Here is a 21407-nt window from a genome sequence, read left to right as displayed (position 1 = left end):
GGCTGGTCTCGATCTCCTGACCTCACATGGTCTGCCCACCTTGGCCTTACAGGCGTGAGCCACTGTGCCCTACTAAAGGTTTTTGGTTGGTATAAAATCCAGAATGGCACCAGAATGCCAATTTTATTCCTTTTTGAAAAACAGATCTGTAATTAAAAGTGCAGCACTTCAAACATGATTTATACAGTTGTTTTTATAGGAAAATGGAAATATATTGTAGGAATAGGTAGCAGGACGCCAATAGTGAGTCCCACTCATGACTATAAGTAGTGACTTTCGGCGATATCTTAAATACTGATGTCATTAAGTGATTAACTTGAATTACTTGTATTTTACTCTTAGTTATTAAGCTGACTGCTATTATAGTAAATATGTGTTTTAAACTTAGAATGAAATGGAAACATTAGCTAACTGCTTAGAAGCTTAGCTGTGTGGGAGTTAAAGTACAGGGGAACAGATGGGAACATTTAATTTATAGAAATAATTCTGATGGAGTTCTAGGGTTGTACCTATTTGTTGTTGTAGTTGTGAAGAAGCAAGCCATCTTGTGTACTTAAAGAATGATGTCATCCCTAATTTAGTGGGGTGGGAGGAGTGAGAGTATTTAAAGATCATGTGGATATTAAGATACGGAAGTCATAAAATATTTGTAATCATAGTATCTGTAGGTTAAGTAGTGGTTCTGATTTCTGGGAGGAAGCTCGAGTAATCCTTATTTTGTTTAACCATATTTAATTTAAAAGACCAACCAGCAGTTGAAATTTTTTTTATTGCTATTTAGAACAGATTCATCCCAACTTTGGTAGAGGAATCTGTGGCTGAATATTGCTGTGACTGAAAAAAGATTATTTCTCACTTTCTTCTGGAAGCTTTGTTTCCATCCTCCTTTGGATTGGCTTCCAGGAGACCATAAATAGAAATGGGGGTTGATGGCATTTAATGGTTCCTTCTGTGAACAAGCAATAGGTGCCATTCTTGCCCTTTCAGTATCTGCAGACTCATTTTATCAGAAGAGTGCAACTGATAAACTTTGCATAAGAGAAAATGTACCGGCCGAACATTGATTTTGGTTACATATACTTAACACACTCTTTCTTGACCTATGTCTATTTAAAAAAAAAAAAAAAAAAAAAAAAGAAGAACTTGTATATAAAAATCTGAGCAGATTGGAGAATACTTTGCCATATAAAAATTTAGTATTTTGTATTTATTGTATATTTTCTCAAAATATTACATGGCTTTAAAATATTTTAGAACTAACAATAATTGGATTCATACGTAATTTTGTAGTAATACTTTTGTATAAAACCATAACAGTACTTTTGTATAAAGCAAAATTCATTTTACTCTTTTAGTGACTTTTGTGTCATACAAGATTAAAGGATGGCACGTCTAGATTAGCACTATGAACTAACTTGTCTCAAGGTTAACTGGCAGCCTCAACTCTCCAGAACCCTCCAATGAGCAGAAAGCAAGCAGAACAAGACTGACTTGTTGAGAGTTGTGATAAATTTCACAAGAAAAACCTTTGACTTTCTAGCAAGTGTTTTATTTACTCTTTTCTTATAAATACCTTGATTATTTGGTTTCCTGGCTCATAATAGATTAGAAGCAATAAAATGTTAGAACAAGAAGGATGAGATGGGACGATAATAGAAAAGACGTGCTATCAGCAGTGATAAGTGACATGGACAGCAAGGCAGGAACCAGAAAAACTTCTGAAAAATTCTGTGGTAGACTTTCTTATGGGGTAATAAAATTATAATAATAACAAAAATAGTAATTAGCAAACACAAAATTCCCCCTCGAATTCTCCACACTTTAGTAACTCACCCAGCAGCTGTCTCTAGGCATGTTAAACTCAGTCCCATCCCTTCAGTGGGTTTGATGTGCTTAAGTCAGGAGAGGTGTTGTGTGGATTACATAGCTGAGATTGCATGTTGGAAAACATTTAGCACAATATCTGGCACAGAGTATCTGCTCAACAAATGCTGATCATTAGTTGAATCTTGCAATGCTTTGAGTCTCAGTAGTTAAGTTATGCTAACTGTACTTTTACTTTTTTCTTGTTGTATCTCATCCAAAATGTCATCCATACCTGTTATGTACGGTCTGTAAATCCAGAAAGCTCCGAAAACCATATAAGTTTGTCACAGACTCTTTTGACCAAAAAACTGCCCCAAATTGACATTAAACTGCATAGTCTTTATCCTACTTTCTTCATTATTTGCTATTTTAATGTTTTACTTAGGAATGTAAAGATAGTTGATAGTGAAGTGCTGCCCCAGACCTGCTAGAGAAATTATGTGTGCACCCATATATACTATCTTTCTAAAACCTGAAAAATGCTTTATGCCAAAATACATCCACCCCAAGAGTTTTGGATGGGACATTCTGGGCCTTTAGTATTTAATGTGTAATTGAATGGAATGGAAAGGATAAACTCCATGTGATCTTATTTGAAGAGAAGACACTGTATATTATTTGATCACCTTGGAAATGTTGATTGAGCTAATAAACACAAGCCATTGTGTTCTCTTTCCCCACTTCACAGCAAAATGAAAAGGAGAGCTTGTTGAAGGAAAGAGATCACATTTTGTCAACTCTGGGTGAGACAAAGCAGAACCTAACTGGACTTTGCCAGAAAGTTTGTAAAGAAGCAGCTCTGAGTCAAGAACAAATACAGATACTCGCCAAGTACTCAGCTTCAGATTGCCCACTTTCATTTTTAATTTCTGAAAAAGATAAAAGTACTCCTGATGGTGAACTGGCATTACCATCAATTTTCAGTTTATCTGACGGGCCTCCAGCAGTGCTGCCTCCTTGTGCCAGAGGAAACAGTGAGTCCGGCTACACGCGGGGGCAGGAGTCCACAGCCACCTCTGAGCAAGCCGGGCCTGCGGAACAGTGTCGTCAGAGTGGTGGAATCTCAGATTTCTGTCAGCAGATGACTGATAAATGTACTACTGATGAGTAAACTTGCATTCACTTCCTTCAAACTATCTAATTTTCTACTGAAGTTTTGGCAGTGTCTTGAAAGCCTAATATGACCATCTGTTGCTTAACAATATTGTTTTTCCCTTTAGTAGTTTGCCATAAGGGAATTTCCCTTAAGTCAACCATGATTTCTCCTTGATTTCTGCAAGAGACAAAGAAATGATTTTGCCTCCTGGATATCAGAAAAACCCATGTGAAAATGTAGTAAACCTTTAAAACTTATGTTTTAAAGAATAATAACTCTAGTAATAACTCTTCTTGCTATTCAGAACAAGTAGGAGAATGAAAACTGCAGCATGTCAGACAGCAATTTAACAGCTTGAAACGTCTACAGATAGTTCCTACTAAAAGAAGTGGCCTGCAGAAGTTTAATAATTTGACATTTTTGTAATATTTTAGATTGAAAGAAAATTTCTGCCCAAGCAATGTTAATAGAGTTCTGTTCTCAGAAACAGGGTGTCAGCTACTGGGAATATTTTTGTAGAGCTGCATTGTGAAAAATAGATGGTCTTACCTGAATCTTAGGACTTTGCTCTTTGGCTCCTAAAATCAGGTTTTAAGCTACGTTGGGAAGATTTAGTAAACAGGCAAGTGGTTGGCCTAAGACGGGGGCTTCTTCTCTTCAGTATGGACTCTAGAAAGTCTGGCTGCATAAACAGATGGTCACTTTCCTTCTTTTTCCCCCCCGCTCTTTAGTCTTTACCATATCTGGTCCCATCATGGACTTCCTGTTTCCTGGCATTCTTGTCCCTTTGGAAGAAGAACTAGGACTCAGAATACAGTGGCATGAGTGGTCATACTGGCAGCACTATCTCAGGCTCCCTAGAATCTGGAGAGCTTACCAACATGTAAAGCTGTCCACTTTGCCATCATGGGTCACCAATGCCGGAAAAGCAGACATCACGGGGAAAGAATATTGCTTACGTTTTACCAGGAGTGCAGTTCATTTTTTCATCCTGTTTTTGAAGTTGTATGGTTCACTTGTAAAAAGCATTGTTACAGATGAAAATGTATTTGCAGCAACTCTGCAGGTTTGTGAAATAGGATGAAACTCAATCTTTTCCTGTTGTGGGTTTGCATTTGAAAACCAGGTTTAATCCTTGCTCTTTTCCCCAAATTTGGTGTGGTATGAGGACACACAAATCATTTTAACTTGGGCATTTAAAAGATCAGTCTTAGTGTTTGTTCAGTCCTGTTACAAAGTAGATAATTGAGCACCTATCACAAAACATTTTGCAGTGACTTTTAGCCATGCTGGAGTTAGATTTGTTTGAGAGTCAAATGAAAGCTATGGATCTTCTCAGCAATTTAAAAAAATGCATATATTCACATTCACAGAAACGTTGGCAGAACCCAGTTTTAATGGTACAGAGGAGTAGTTTATAGTGTTGATTTCACCAAAATCGGAGGGCTGAAAGAGACACTTCTATAGACTGCATCCTGAGCCTAGTGCAGGGCTTGTCTAGCTCATGTGGGCAACCACCACACACTGTGTATGAAATCTGAAGCAACTTGGCCTTGCCTGTGAGAGTATATGGGGACCAGTCTTCATGTCTTGGAGTAATTTGTCAAATGTTACCCTTTTTGATCAGGATGTGGGGGGAGGATATTGCTAGTATATTTTCAGTAGTTTGTATGTTATCTCTGTTATTGACTTATTTGTAAGAGAAAATTAGTTGGACTTGTTTATTTTCTAGTATCTTTTATAAGTACACTCAAGAATTTGTCAGGGAGAATAATTCTAATAATGCATCCCATACTGCAAAAGAATTTGTGTGTGTGTGTGTGTATGTGTGTGTGTGTATACATACATATATATCTCCCCATATAGGTATTTCTTTGATACTTGTAATTTTAAATTTCAACTTCACAATATAAAATAATATAAGAACTTCTGGTTTACAAAATGTAAAATCTTAAGCCAATGGAACCCTTGATTTCCTACCTCAGTGTACACTCAATTATTGGTCGTATCAGTTTGTGTATGTGCAAATGTCAAATAATCTTTTGCTTTAATTGCTACTGTACTTGCTTTGAAAGATTACTGTTTTATGATAAAACGTAGTTGTCTCCAGAGCTTAAATATAATTTGTAAAGCACTTGGTTTAAATTTCTCTCTACTTATGAACAGTTTAGCATTAAGGGTTTCTATTAATGACATGTAATTATTGGCCAAGTGTAATTTCTTAAAATTTAGCATTACTTTAAATAGCCAGCATGTAATACAAGTAACTACACTACCTCATATCTACATGATTTTCAAGTTGTAATGCAGATGGACAGATAAAAAAGATTTTGTCTTTGTCTTTTGGCCATAAGTGGGGAAGTTTTCTGTATATTGCATAGCATTACACATTTATGCCTATTTTAACATTAACTTCTAAAGAAGTTTTTTCTAAGAAAATGTTTCAAGGCAATATTTTTTTTGAGGCTGCCGAAGACAAATGACAGGATTATGAGTATACAGTGTATGCCTTTTCCTTCATGCAGAATTTTGAAATGTTTTCAGTTTGTATATTGCATATTCACGTGATCATTGTTCACTATTTTATGAACCGGCCTTCTCAATGCTTGATGATTTTTTAAAAAAGCTGTTATGTTGAATTCAGTAAAATAACATTACCTTATTTTTTTTTCTTATTCTGGAACTATAGCAAATAATTTGTTAAATTGTCATATTCAGAACAAATGTGGATACAGTCTTGGTTCTCTATCTGTAATTTTTTTAACAGTTTGCTATATAGCTTACTGCTTAACGAATTTTAAATAAGGAATTAAGTATGTTAGATGCAGTAGACGATACAGGTTGCATGTGGACACTCAGCCACATTAACAACTTGGGGAAAACAATGGCAACGTTACAGTGAATTCTCAGGTGAACTTTTTTCAGTTATAAAATATCTATTTTGAATTTGTAAATATTTTAAATGTTTTATTAAGGCATGTAATAAACTATTCTTTGAAACTTGTTGGGTAGAATGAAAACTTAAAGCCATAATGGTAAAAGATGGCATACTGATTATAAAATTAGCAGAAAAACATTGATTTCTTTTTGTATCTTTCATAATATAATTTTCTAACAATGCAATAAAACCACTAAACTTCTATATCCATATTTTACTGAGACCATGTTTCATTAAAAGCATACTTTCATAATATTTAATTTACATTTTCTTCCTAATGTTCTTACCCAAATGTACCTGAACTATAAAATGTTAGATGTTGGTGATAAATTGACAGTTAAATAAAATTCTCTAAAATTGCTTCTAATTGAATAGAATTGTACATTCCATTTTCATTTTCTCACCTCATGTGGATTTACTCAGTTTAGTCTTTTGATCGGTAATTAGTATATCTGAATTTGTAGGAGAGAATCTTACCTTAGTTGATAATCATGCCTGAAAAAAAAAAATTCCAGCATTCAGGTGTTTTAGGAAGCACAGATTTTAGCTTTGCTTCTGATTTTACTTAATTCTAGTTTGGGTAGAGAAGTATAGGGACTCTTAAGGGGTATTATCTCTATCAGTCATTAAGTTTTAAAAACTTATCTGCCGAGTCACCTCTTTGTATCCTATTCAATTTCCAACCAGGCCCCTCTGACCAAGCTTTGGGCAGCTGCTCAGCGTTATTGGCCATCCAGGGCAAAGTCTTCTGGTCTAGTCATTGTGATTCTCAGCTAGGGATGATTTTGCTGCCCGGGGGACACTTGGCAGTTCCCAGAGACAGAAATCGTGGGGGCAGGATATAGGATATGGCTTCTAGGGGCAGAGGCCAGGACAGCCCTCACAACAGTTACCCACCCAGGGTATTGATCAGGCTGACATTGAGAAACACTGACTAGACCAATGATGGAATCAAGATGACTTGTAAGAAAGTGCTCAGTTGTGTGAGGCAGTGTGGTGGCTGCAAGAGTTCAAAGGAGACAGGGTGAGAAACGTGGGATTTCACCGAGCTTTGAAAGATGGTAGAACAGGGAGAAGGATGATCTCTGGGGAGAGAAGGCCACCTGGCACAAATAAGCCTGGTGTGTTAAAGGAACAGAAGGAGGTTGTGTCACAGTGAGAGAGAGAAGGAGGAGGCCCCCACTTGAGTGTTCTTCACCAGTGGGTGTCCCAGCATCTTACCCTACCCAGATTGACTTAAGTTATTAAAGGTCTGAGGTTAGACTGTAAGGGCTTTAAGAACAATAAAGGTATAAGTAGTGGGTATTGAGGTTTTAGAGGAAGGCCAATAAATAGCATCCTTTCCCTGGCCAGAGTTTTGAACCATTTAAGAAATTAAAGAGTAGGTGAAATCCATATCACTGATGGAACCCAGCTTGGAACCATGGCTTTCTAGCTGTTTAGCCCAGTGAACCTGCTAAAAGTGATTCTGGAATGAGGCAGACTTAATCTATCCACCGGTCGCCTTGACCCACCCCAAAAGGGGCAGAGCTTTTAGAGGAGTGGAAAAATATAAATGGAGCAAATTCCATGAATAAGGGATGGGCTGAGCCAAGTAGACTTAATGACTCTCAAAATTTACTCAGCAGAATCAGAGACTACTACATCAGGGCCAGTGGAAGTACAAAGGCCAGAGGGTGTTTCTTGCCCTGGAGATTGAAACTAGGGAAGTTTTACGGAAGAATGTTCCCTTTTCACGCTCCCCAGTAGAAGTTCTCTTGAAATATTGGCCTCATTGCTCAACCAGGGCTGTGACTGATGGCCTGGAGGAGGAGAGCAGCTGTTTCAGAAGGCAGACTTCCTCTCACCTTTGAGGCCCCTTCCCAGCACCAGCCTTTGCAGGTGTGACTCCCTGGGGCTGTCAGTGAACGTTTGGTCTAAGAAGACTCTGGATCCAGCAGTGTACTAATAAGTAAATGAATTCAAAGGCTACTCTGTACCAAAGACTGAACATTTTTCCCATCCCTAATCTCTCCTACCTCATCATCCCATATAGCATATCAGAGGTTCTGCATTGAGATTAAATCCCAACAGAACATTCCCATAAGAAAATGTGTGAAAGTCTAGGAATAAAATGCTAGCAACATAATGATACCCAAATTTGAAGGGAAGTTCAACTTTTATTATTCAACTTTTAGAGAAAAAAAATTCAAAGATTAAGTCCCTTTGGATTAAAAAAATCTAAAGGCATTAAAGTCTAAAGGAACTAAAGCAAATCAAATTATCTTGTCCACCTGAGTTCCAAGTAAAAAAACTTTAAGAAAAATAAATCCCAAAACTATACTGCCAGATTTCTCATTCAGATCAGCCTTAGCCAGAGGAGTTCTTGATGCCTCGGTCCAGTCGAGATTCTTTCAAGAGGCTGTAGCTGGAATTGTCTTTAAGAGGGTGATTGTTCCTGCCGTGCTCCAGAAGGAACTAGGTTCGAGGCTGAGTCTCTGATGTGCTCACTTTAGAGTCAGAAGAAGAAACCACAAAATTATAGCCTTGGCCCCACAACCACACTTGTTTTGAAACAAGCTAATTCCTAGGTACTAAAGCAGTCATTCCATACAACGCTGCCCCCACAACTCAGTACCTAGTGCTGCCAAAGACCATAGTAGAACCTCAATAGTATCTGGAAAAAAAAATCTTGGTTTCAGCTTCCCCAGAGATGCCCCAGTGTTCTGTAACTCACAACTTGTGATCTTAATTTCTATTGGAAGGATGCTCAAAAAGGGCTTAATTTTGGCCATATACACTGATCATTCCTGGGGGAAAGACCACCATTGCAAGACACCTTAATTTACATTTCCCCTTCCAACAAGCTGTTTCTGGTACCTGGGACTGTTGAGTGAGGGCTCCCTCTAGGGGCTCTGAGCCCACATCCCTGTATACAGGTGTTTTCAGGCCTGAGCCACAATGGATATTTAGGCCTAAGAAAGTTACCTCCTAGGGATGGAGGAGGCATCTGAAATCTGTCTACATAGATTTAAGCAGTCCAGAATCAACTATAGATGAACCACATGGATCCAGGTTCCCTTCATGGTTCCCTCCTTGCGCCTGAATGCAGAATGGAATTTGGGGTGGCTGATACGGCAAGAACCACAGTGGCCTGACGCTACCAGTTAGAAGCTAGAACCTTAGAAGCACTCTGTAGTACGTTGGAACCCAGCTGCCTTGAAAATAGGTGAAAATCAGTACCTATTATTTTTCCCAGCTACACCTGAAAGGCCTGTGAGGTCTGCTTTTGCCCTGGAAACTGCAGCAGTGGCATCTTGAGGCCGCCAGCCCTGCCAAGCACCTGTGGGCGCCGGGCCTTTCCCTGTGAAACTGCTATGTTGCTGTTGATGGAGAGGGGCCCACAGGCTGCTGCCTACATTTAATTTATGCCATGTTGCACCCACTTTCAAGGGCCTCTTGCAGTCAATGGGGAGTGTGGAGGGAATTTCTGCCAGTTGGGTTTAAGATCATGGGTAGTACATTCCAGAAAGTGGGTGTTGACTGATAGGCATCGGGGAAAGCTAATGTAAGGATTTTCCCCATCGGCTTTCCTTGCCTCAGTTACCACTGAGTACCTTCCACAGCCTTTGGGCGCACTAGGTACCGTGTTCTAAGAACATAACTTTTCTTGGACAGCTGCTCTCATGGCTGGGGGGGTTGGATTGATTTCAAAACAGGTGGTGCAAATGCTGTGATAATCTTGTGAGTGTCTCATTATGAACGCCGAGCCACTTAGACTCTTGTCTTTGAGCCAGTTAAACTCCTGAGTCCCTGAAGGAATTGCGCCATGCCTGTGAGAGGCACCTCATATCTCTTCTGAAGTCCTTGCGCCTTTCACTTAAGATGCCCCCACCCCCTCCAAGCCTCTCCAAAGGCCTAAGGAGACCAGTTAGGGCTCCACAGAAAGTCATTCTCTGAGGAAAAACACCATAAGCCACAACAATGCTCTAGATTCAGTATGCTCACAGCCTGCTTTAGAACCTCTTACCCAGACCAACGTCACTCCTGTAAAAACCCACCTGGCCTAATACAAACCTCCACGTACAATTGAAGGTAAAATGCCCCGGCCTCTGCCGCACCCTGTGGTTTACAAGACGCCTAATCACATGCGTCTCTTACTATCCAAACTCTGCTCTTCTGGTTTTGATTTTTCAGTGTCTCTGTACAATGCTGCCCTGCCAAATGTTGGGTTTCCAAGGGAACATTGCATATTCTTTTCCTGAGTTCCTGAGCTATGAAGAATTTGAGAGAGAAAATAAAGGAATGGTAGATGGGAAACCAGAACAAAACCTCAGTTGCAGATAATGGAGTAGCTTAGCGTGAGAGCCTAGTGCAAACTCCAGAATGAGGCACGTGGACCTCATCAGGTTGTTTCTTGTTAGAGGGAAGTCACTTTTCCACCCTTGGTTTCTATGAAGGGAGATTTTCCTCTGGGCAGCACAGCACCACCTATACTCCACTATTCAGCATGGTGGTGTAGAGGCGTAGGGTGCTAGTGGTGCTATCTAAAGACAGGCACATCCCAAGAGGAAGAATGGCCACGCAGGGCAGAGGACAACCAGTTATTTTCAGATTCATCAATCAGCCAGCACACTCCATCTCTACAGGGATGAAGGAGCAGAGAGGTTGAGGGAAGATCATGTTCCAGGGTCAGAGTATAGAAAGTGAAGGAAAGAATGTGGAAAGGAATTATGTGAAGCTAGAGTCTGGGTGGGGGCTTTGAGAAGCTTGCAAGAAGAGAAAGAGAAAGATACCCCGGAAGAGGAGCAGACTCCCACAAAAGCCATGAACTTGCCCTCTCATCTGCACACTCTGCTACAAGTGGGAACACAGGTTCAGGTTTAAAAGCCAAGCCTGACCTCGTGTTTAGCTGCAAACACTTTTTCCTCTTCCTCATCTCTAGGATCCACATTATTCTTAAAGTATAAATGCAAAGATCATGGAAAATATTTAAAAATTGAGGACAGCACATTACCTTTTCATTTTAAAACAGCCATCTTCTAAAGGAGACACTATTTTCCTTCTCCACTCTTAGTTTATACTTAATCACTGTCCCGAAAGTCAGCTGTTTTCTAAACAGTTAATTTCCTTCTTTCAGAGACTGGACTTAAATAATTTTCCAGATACATCTTGATATGCAGTTTTCCCGTGTGATATGAATCTCTTGGCAGTAGATGCTGTTAATAATACCCAGCACACTATATGAAAATATCCACTATAACATAAGCCTTCTAAAGTAATACCTCTTTGGTCCACCTCAGAAACTGACAGTAGTTCTGCTTTGAGCTATTAATTTCAGAGAATCTGCCTTTGTGAAATAAGCGTGCTTATGTTTTCCTTGCTTTGATTTAAATAATAGCCTTAAGTGTTGGGCACAGGACCATTACAACCTTAAGTATAAGCTTTTCTGAAGAAAGAATTCCTTTTTTAAACACTGTGTTTTCATCTCATTTGAGCTTTTACTCTGGATTTTAGAAGACCTCATCTACTATGCTCAACATCTGATATTTGAGGGGTTGTGTTTCAGGTTTCCGTGGAAAATCTGATGGGCCAAGAAGTGTTCCATACCATTCTGAGAACTTTGGATACCTGCTCAGACAGCTCTGTTTCAGCTAAACAGTAACATCTGGGAGGGATCCTTAATGTGGAATCAAGGATGGAGTTTAACACAGGAATGAGGAGTAGAGCACGTAGCTGCTAAGATAAGGTAGGAGAATTTGGCTAGTAAAAGCACTTAATAGCCTGAACTTGTGTTCACTAAGGTCTGGGAGAGCAGACAGCTGCCAGCATACTTTTAATAGGGTGAGTATGAAGTATGCACTTAAGGACTAAAATAATTGCACAAATTTAGTCAACGACTCAGTTACAAATCCAAGCCCTTTCAGAAAGTACAGGAACTGTGGGGAGGAATAGAACATAAACCTGCAGTGAGACAGACCTAGTTCTTTTTTTTCTTTTTTGAGATGAGGTCTCGCTTTATTGCCTAGGCTGGAATGCAGTGGTGCGATCACAGCTCACAGCAACGTCTGCCTCCTGGGTTCAAGCCATTCTCCTGCCTCAGCCTCCTAAGTAGCTAGGATTATAGGCATGCACCACCACACCCAGCTACTTTTTGTATTTTTGGTAGAGACGGGGTTTCACATGTTGGCCAGACTGGTCTCAAACTCCTGACCTCAAGTGATTTGCCCACTTCGGCCTCCCAAAGTACTGGGATTACAGGTGTGAGCCTCCGCTCCTGGCCCAGACCAAGTTTTGAAGCCTGGTTTTGATGCTTAACCACAGTGTAGCCAAAGGAAAATTACTTAATGTCTGTCAGACAGAATTTCCTTATATGTATGTCTTTCATATTGGGACTTCTGGTCCTTGAGTTCAAAGTAAGACTGACTCAAACTTCTACTCACAGTTTGTGAAAATTCAAATCAGTTCACCACATATTTTTTGAATATCCTCTTTAATTTGAGGCAATGATTGGGGGATGATTCCTGGAGTGTAAACGTGAGTATTAGTGGCACGACTGGCTTAGAGTCCCGTGGTCACTCTGTCTTAGGTGCCTGCTTCCATCAAATTTGTTCAGTTTCTCGGTTGCCTTTTTCTGTGCTTTACACATGAGTGATGGAAACATTAAACTCAACCACTTCCTCTAGTTCCACAAAAACAAATAAATGAAAGAATAGTTCATATACCTCTGGCTCTAGACGTTCATGAGTAGGGTAGGCTAGTCCCAGCTACTCAGGAGGCTGAGGCAGGAGAATGGCGGGAACCCGGGAGGCGGAGCTTGCAGTGAGCTGAGATCCGGCCACTGCACTCCAGCCTGGGCGACAGAGCGAGACTCCGTCTCAAAAAAAAAAAAAAAAAAGAAAATTTGGGATACTGTATTTATATCACAGCAATGCAGAGGGCTTGAAAGTGAACATTATTAGATAGCCCTGTCATAAGATCCTCCCTCCCTTTGGGGGATTTTCACAGGCTGCCCAACCTCATGTTGTCACTTAACCTCATGTTGTCTCCAAGCTTTATTCTGCCCCACTGGCTTCCTTCCTCCATCCTACTCCTTAATTGTCCCCAGGAGTCTCTCATTCCTCTCCCTGGAATATATGGAGCAGTCTGACTCTTCCCAGTCTCAGCCTCTGAGGTTGGCTTTTGACCATCTTCACTTATAAGTCCATACAAGGGCTCAGCAGAACAGAGAAGGCATTTCATGGAGCAGAATCTGCCCCATCTAAAAGGCAGCTCGTTCATTCATCCAAAAACAAAACAACAACAACAACAACAACAAAAAACAAACATCTATGAATCCCTAGGGTCCTGGGTTCTAGGGATACGTATCCTTAGAGAAGGAAATAGACAAAACTCTCTGCCTCCACTAGCTGGGACAAATGGATAGTAAACAGAAGCATAAAGCAAATAGCATATTAGATGGTGAAAAGTGACATAAGAAAAATAAGTACTAAAGAATGGTATTGCTTGCAGTTTTTTTTTTTTTGTTGTTTGTTTTTGTTTTGAGACAGAGTCTTGCTCTATTGCTCAGGCTGGAGTCTCAGCTCGCTGCAACCTCCTCTTCCTGGGTTCAAGTGATTCTCCTGCCTCAGCCTCCTGAGTAGCTGGGACTACAGGTGCATGTCACCACACCTGGCTAATTTTTGTATTTTTGTATTTTTTTTTTTTGAGACAGAGTCTTGCTCTGTCACTCAGGCTGGAGTGCAGTGGCACGATCTTGGCTCACGGCAATCTCCACCTCCCAGGTTTAAGCAATTTTCCTGCCTCAGCCTCCTGAGTAGCTGGGACTACAGGTGCACACCACCACACCCGACTAATTTTTATATTTTTAGTAGAGATGGGGTTTCACCACGTTGGCCAGGCCAGAACTCCTGACCTCAGGTAATCAACCCGCCTCGGCCCCCTAAAATGCTGGGATTACAGGCGTGAGCCACTGCACCCAGCCTAATTTTTGTGTTTTTAGTAGGGATGAGGTTTCACTGTGTTGGCCAGGCTAGCCTTGAACTCCTGACTTCGTGATCCACCTGTCTCGGCCTCCCAAAGTGCTGGAATTACAGGTGTGAGCCACTGTGCCTGGCCGGTTGCAGTCTTTTAAGAAGTGGCAATGGAAGGTCTTACTGAGAAGATGTAAGAACTGAAGGAGGTGAAGTGAGTTTTGGTGGTTATACCATGCAAATTATTTTTGACTAAGTTATAAGTAAAAAATAGAGGAAATAACCAAGAAAAAACCAAACATCTATGAATCCCTTGTATGGTTGTAGTAAGAATCAAACAAAATGCATGGCAGAGTGTCTACCAGAAGGCCCCATGTACACAGCTAGCATGAAATAAGCTTTCATCTTCTTATATAGAATGGTACCATCCAATTCAGTACCCACTAGCCACATGCCACATGTCACCCCCTTCTTTTCTTAGTATCTTTTAGTCAGAGGTCCCCTCTCTCTTCCTCCAACTTGCCAAAATTCACCTCTATCTCTTATGCAGCATTTGAGAAGGAACTGGCTAAGAAGTGTTTTTGGAATTCTTAGCTGACCACCCACCTCCAGCCTACAGAGGTGGCTGAAAAGACTAAGAAGAGATTTTTGGAGAAGATAGAGAATTTTGTTATAAAATGTGGTAGTGCTGGGACTCTAACCTTCTTAATCTTAGTGAGGGGGGCTATGAGATGCCCACTAAAAAAGCCTTGACATGAGTCACCTAGAGTTTGGGGGACACAAAGGACTGGCACGTTATGCATAAAAAATATTGCTTGAGTAGATGGATGAAACTTCCGTGGCAGCAGAATAGAGTGGCATTTGAGAAGAAGTAGAATTGGCACTGGTGGGGGTCAAAGTTATAGGATTTCAGCCACCAGATGTGGAACCTAAATGAGGACTGTTTGAGGTCATTTCCAAGGGGATCCTATTCAGCAGGACTTCTGCCAGGGAGGGAGGCCGCTTTGAAAGAGAAAATCTGAGATTTACCCTCAGCTGTAGAAGCTGAGGGATTGCTCATGGTCAACCAATGGAGCTCTAAAAGATGAGCAGGAAGCTGGGTGAAGAGGGAGCATGTTTTGAGCCATGGCGATTGCAAATGCAAAGGCTGAGGGATGAGAGAGGGCCTCTCATGGTTTATTTGTGGAACTGAAAGATGTTTGGTGTGGTTGCATGCCATGTATGTGTGGCCGGGGATAATGAGGGCTCCAGGTTGGAGGAGTGACATGTGATGAGTCAGGAGAGGGGTGAGAAGAGTCCAGATCTTCTCAGGTATATGATGAAGTTTGACATTTATCTTAAGGACAATGGGAAACTTTTGAAAGGTGTGATATGATCAGTCCTGTGTTTCACAGTTTGTCTTGGCTGCAGTGAGGAGAATGTATTGTGGAGTGGGAAGAGTAGAATGGGAGATACCAGTAAGAAGGCTGTAGTCAGACAAGAAGTTAGGTGGGCTGGACCAGGGATGTGTTTGTGGGAAATCAGAAGAGTGGCCGGATGCATGAAACATGGCAGAGGTGACTGACCTGAGGTAGAAAAAGAGCTGGTAAAGACAGAAGAACCACAGACAGTCCCCAGGTTCCTTTCTTGGACAACAGAGTAGAAGATGTTTCTGTTCAATGCGATGATGAACACGAGGTCAGAGCAGGTTTGTGGAACCAGGTGTTAAATTCAGTGATGACCATACTTCAGGCAAGGCATGCTGTGTGATACCCATGTGGTGGTTGACATGTAAGACTTCTGCTCAGGAAGAAGATTTGGGCCAAAGCTTTACATTTATGCCTTTGGCATACGGTCCACTTTTGAAGCTGTGTGAGAGGAAAAGCTTGCCTGAAAAGAGTGTGTGTGGTGAAAAGAGGAGACAGTCCAGGACAAACCCCAAAGGAATCCTGATGATTGGGAAAGAAGAACCCACAAAGGAGATAAGGAACACCAGAAGAGAAGGAAGATCAGAAGATAAAAATAGGCCGGGCTTGGTGGCTCACACCTGTAATCTCACCACTTTGGGATGCCGAGGCAGGCGGATCACTTGAGGTCAGGAGTTCGAGACCAGCCTGTCCAATATGGCGAAACTCTGTCTCTGCTAAAAATAGAGAAGTTAGCTGGGTGTGGTGGAACATGCCTGTGATCCCATCTACTCAGGAGGCTGAGGCATGAGAATCTTGAACCTGGGAGGTGGAGGTTGCAGTGAGCCAAGATCATGCCAGTGCACTCCAGCCTGGGTGACAGAGTGACACTCTGTCTCAAACAAACACAAACAAACACATAGAAGAGCAGTGTCAGGAAGGAGTAAGGAGGAAGGCTTAAAGATAAGGATTAAGTGTCTCCCCTGGTGATGAGGTGGTCAACTAGATGAGGTGATAGGTGAGACGTAGAAAAGCAGAAACAGCGTCGGCAGAGATACTTGGCCTGCTGTGGCCAACAAATGTATGAAAAGGTCTTCAAACTCAACTGATAACCAAAGAAATGGAAATAAAACTAAAGTTTTATAGGTAAAGATTTAAAAGATTGTGGGAACTGAAGTCAACAATTGTGTGAAGAAATGAACACTATTCATTGAGAAGTAAACTGGTACAAACTTCTTCGTGGTGGTTTGAGAACATCTAAAAATTATTATTCATAAGGTTGCTCAAAATATTATAGATTTGGTCACTCACTCCTTGAATCCCAGCACTTTGGGAGGCTGAGGTGGGTGGATTATCTGGGGTCAGGAGTTCGAAACTAGCCTGGCCAACATGGCAAAACTCCATCTCTACTAAAAATACAAAAATTATCTGAGCGTGCTGGTGTGTGCCTGTAATCCCAGCTACTCAGAAAGCTGAGGCAAGAGAATCGCTTGAACCCAGGAGGTGGAGGTTGCAGTGAGCTGAGGTCGTGCCACTGCACTCCAGCCTGGGTAACAGAGGGAGACTCCATCTCAAAAAAAAATTCTTATAGTCTAGTTGGAGGAATATGGCTAAAACTGTATTTAGTGGTGTTATTATGGCCAAAGGGCTTAGGGTAGGAGACTCCCTGTATATTGCAATGTGTTTGTATTTTAAGTTGTATTTGTTTTCCTATGATAAAATGTACATAACACAAAAGTTACCATTTTAACCATTTTTTGCACTTTTAAATGCAATTTAATGTCATTAAGTACATTTGCAGCTTTGCAACAATTGCCACTATCCATTTCCAGAACATATGCATCATCCAAGCGGAAACTCTGTACCCATTAAACAAAAATCCTCATTCTCTCCTCCCCCAAGCACCTGGTAACCACTATTAGACTTTTTGTTTCTATGAATTTCACTACTCACGGTACCTTATGTAAGTGGAATCGTACAATATTTGTCCTTTTGTGTCCAGCTTGTTTTATTTAGTATGATGTTTTAAAGGTTCATCCATATTGTAGCATGCATCAGAACTTTCCTCCTTTTTATGGCTGAGTTACACTCCATTATATGGATAAACTATGTTTTGTTTATGCATTCATCTGTTTTAATGGTTTTTTAAAATAATGATGGGTTGTAATATTAATTACTTTAAAAATTATGGGATATTGTGTTTGCTGTTTCAAGTAGCAAGAAGAAACAAAACCAACAGTATGTCTTTAATAAGGAATTATAAATAAAGTACCAATTAATTAGGTTTTAGGCAGTGAATGTAAGATGCAGATGAGTAAATTTAATGAAGTACAAAGTGGGTTATGCATGTTTCCCTATTGTCTCCTGTATCGCTGTGTATTCTTTTTAAAAATAGACAAAAACTGTATATATTTATAATGTGCAACATATTTGATACATGTATACATTAAGGAATGGCTAAATCAAGCTAATTAACATAAGCATAACCTCACATACTTGTCATTTTTTGGTGATGAGAACACTTAAAATTAATTCTCTCAGCAATTTTTGAGTATAAAATATATTGTTATTAGCTACAGTCACCATGATGTACAATAGATCTTTCTGTGTGTTCTTATCTATTAGCTCTTGCATTCTTTCAGGGGGGGATTTGTGTCCACTCTTAGGAGCCACAACTGATAGAAATCTGGAGGAGTCTCTGTAGGAAGACTGCCACACTGATGTGCTTCCCGGTTTCCATGGAAACGTTTCCCATCATGAAATAGTGACTTTGTGTGGAGGAAGACTGCTGAATGATTCCAGGCCATAAGCACCATATATTTAGGATTGCACTTTCTATTTTGGGAAAATGAAGGAGCATGGCTGTAGTTTGGGGAAGCTGATAGAATGTTCATCAGCTGCATCATCACAGAAGAAAGCAAACAAAATAAGGATGAGTTGGTCTGATCCAGTAATTCGTTGAAATTTTTACAAACTTCCCTCTCTAGGGTCTAAGTTGAACATTTGTGAGCCCAAGGTGCAGAAAAACCTGTTGTTGCAGGAAAACTATATAATATTCGTGTCTACCGTGAATTCCCTTTTGGGTCAAGATTCCTAGTCTTCCTTTTTGCCTGGAATTCTAAGATGGCTAGAAACTTTGAAAACAAAGACTGTAGTCCTTTTATTTGAAAAACTCAACGTATTTAAGTCATGGCTTACTAAAGAACACAGTCGTCTCTGTTGTGAGGAATCTGTCTTCTCTTTATGAACTGTATGAGGAAAATTGCTTTTAGTAGTAGGAAAGACTTTAGAAGTAGAAAGGATTAATAACTGTAGCAACTAGTTATAGTCACTTTGAACTGACTATGAAGATTTGAGGCCCATTTCTAACGACATTGACCCATAGAGAGAGCAATGAGCTTTAACATTATTTCTGGCTTTGTTTCCAATTCCTCTTTAGCTTTTGCATTAATCAATTATATACATTAATTTAATTATATAATAATTTGTCTCACATAAAAGTTCAATCAATTGGCCATATTTAAGGCATACAAAAGGAGCAGGTTTTCTAATTATCAGCAATTTGTTAGAAAATATCCTGATAAAGAAAATGTTATATATATAGTGATGAAAACAAAACAGCCATTTCTAGAAATAATTCTGGTGAGAAATGGCTAGAACTTCATTAAAATAGATTGAAACACATTTTTTGTGATATATAAAAGAGAACCTAAATCAGTGGAGAACTAGAACACATTCCTGAATGGAAAGTTTATTCGTTTGCTCTGAAACTAAACAATGTTTATTAGTTTACTCTGGTGGCCATAATAAAATATCACAGACTGGGGATGCTATGGTCTTAGTGTTTGTTGCTCCACCGCATTTATATGTTAAAATTCTCTTCCACAAGCTGATGATATTTGAAGGTGGAGCCTTTGGTATGTGATTAAGTCATAAGGGTGGATCCTACATGAAGGGGACTAATGCCTTTATACCAGAGACCTCAGAGAGCTGCCTTGCCCTTTCCAACATGTGAGGAGCAGTGAGAAGGCACCATCTGTGGGGAAGGAGACCCTTACCAGACGTTAAATCTGCTGGCACCTTGATCTTTCACCTCCCAGGCTTCAAACTAGGGGACATAAATTTCTGTTGTTTATAAGCTACCCAGTCTGTGGTATTTTGTTAAGGCAGAATCAATAGTCTAAGACCAGGTGGCTTAAACAACAGAAATAATTTTCTCAGAGTTCTGAGGGCTGGGAAATCAAAGATCCAGGTACTGGCAGGATTTAGGGTCTGGTAAGGGCTCTCGTCCTGGCTTGCAGACGGCTGCCTTCTTGGTGTTTCCACACATGGCCTTTCTTCTCTGTACATGTGATGAGAGCGAGCTCTCTGGTATCTCTTCCTCTTCTTATAAGAACACTATTGCAGTTGGATAAGGGCCTCACCCTCATGACCTCATCTAACTTTAATAACCTCCCTGAAAGCCTGACAGACTCCCTCTCCAAATACAATCACATTGGGAGTTAGGGCTTCAACATATTGGTGGGGACACACCTCAGTGCATAACAAACAGACACCATGAAGATGTTAGCTCTAACCAAATAAATGAATTTCCAATGAAAATACGAATAAAATAGTTTTGTGGGGGACAGTGCATAGGGCGTTCCTTAACATCATCATAAAAAAATTCCAGATGTATTACAGTAAAGTGATACAAAATCAAATTATAGAAAGACAAAATATAAGTGAATCTTCATCAAACCTTTGAAAGTGTCAATACTTTTTAAACATAGAAATAATGGAAGTAAAATTATATGAAACATAGATTTTAGTAGATAAGTGTAAATACTTTTATATATTTAAAGTAGAGAAAAAATAATCAAATAGCCACAGTGCCCTATGAAGAAACATATTGGTTTATATTCAGGGCTCTCTTTCCATGGGCTTAATACCATGTAATTACTTCCTTTTTTTCCTCCCTGAATTATATATACAAATAAAATACGTATACAAATGTGAACCCCCAAAATTTGAGACAGGTCTTAGTTAATTGAGAAAGTTTATTTTGTCAAGGTTGTTTGAAATGTTTGTTCCTCCGTGCCGTAAAGAAATAGTACTTGAATATAAATTTAATTTATTTAGTAAGGCCATTTTAACTTCCTGCAGAAAGGGGTACACCCGCCAGCAGTTTTGCCACGAAGAGTACACCACACAAAGAAGACAGGGTCATTTGTAACCTGACGTGTCCACTTTACTACTGTGTCTGGTTTCTATTGGCTGGAACGGGACCTCACATTCTGTATTTGTCCCAACTGGCTAGCAGCTTAGAACTTATTTTTTTTTTTTTTTTTTTTTTTTGAGACGGAGTCTTGCTCTGCTGCCCAGGCTGGAGTGCAGTGGCTGGATCTCAGCTCACTGCAAGCTCTGCCTCCCGGGTTTATGCCATTCTCCTGCCTCAGCCTCCCGAGTAGCTGGGACTACAGGCGCCCACCTCGCGCGGTGGCTCAAGCCTGTAATCCCAGCACTTTGGGAGGCCGAGACGGGCGGATTACGAGGTCAGGAGATCGAGACCATCCTGGCTAACACGGTGAAACCCCGTCTCTACCAAAAAAAAAAAAAAAAAAAAAAAAAAAACTAGCCGAGCTTAGAACTTTTTAAAAGAGGCAAAGGTAGAGGGGAACAAAGGAAGGAGGAAGTAACTTGTGGAATGCTGAGGAAGGTAAAAACACTTTTAAATAAGGAAGAGGAACAGGCTATGACCTAATGCTTGCTTAGACCAATATAAGCATGCCAGGGCAAGTATTTAGGCTAAATTGTGGGAGCTAAGAACATAAAGTATATTGATTTCTTTATTACGGTTAGCAGATATTTAAGAACGTTAGCACAGGTGTTTGAATAAATTTTGCTTTTAAGAGAAGTTACTATTTATTCCTAATTAGACAGGAAGGAAAGTCTTTGAAGAGGAACCTCTACTTTACTTTTTATGAGGTTGAGGATGCGCCGTGACACAGCCTTAGGAAATCCTGACAGCACGTGCCCAAGGTGGTTCGGGCACAGCTTACTTTTATACATTTTAGGGAGACATGAGACAGCAATCAATGTATGTAAGAAGTACATTAGTTTGGTTTGGAGAGGTGGGACAACTTGAAGCAAAGGCAGGAAGACTCCAAGCAGGTGGGGGCTTGGAGCTT

The 21407-nt window shown here is 40.3% G+C and overlaps 1 protein-coding gene across 4 annotated transcripts in view; it reads left to right on the top strand.

Annotated features, from left to right (window-relative positions):
- The window catches only part of BACH1 (BTB domain and CNC homolog 1), a 53465-nt gene extending 41849 nt beyond the window's left edge, over positions 1 to 11616 (top strand). For 3 of the 4 annotated variants that reach the window (XM_010364922.2, XM_010364924.2, XM_010364923.2), the window contains exon 5: positions 2555 to 6272. In XM_010364922.2, the coding sequence (XP_010363224.1) occupies positions 2555 to 2977 (423 nt within the window). In that variant the 3' untranslated portion in view covers positions 2978 to 6272. Of the gene's footprint in view, positions 1 to 2554; positions 6273 to 11448 lie in introns of those variants that run through there. The other variant, XM_010364925.2, reaches the window with a different exon arrangement.
- Positions 11617 to 21407: the final 9791 nt, after the last annotated feature.

The sequence above is a fragment of the Rhinopithecus roxellana genome, chromosome 13 (assembly GCF_007565055.1).
Source record: "Rhinopithecus roxellana isolate Shanxi Qingling chromosome 13, ASM756505v1, whole genome shotgun sequence".
Taxonomy (NCBI): domain Eukaryota; kingdom Metazoa; phylum Chordata; class Mammalia; order Primates; family Cercopithecidae; genus Rhinopithecus; species Rhinopithecus roxellana.
The sequence above is the reverse complement of the archived record's forward strand: the minus strand, read 5'-3'. Positions and strand labels throughout refer to the sequence as shown.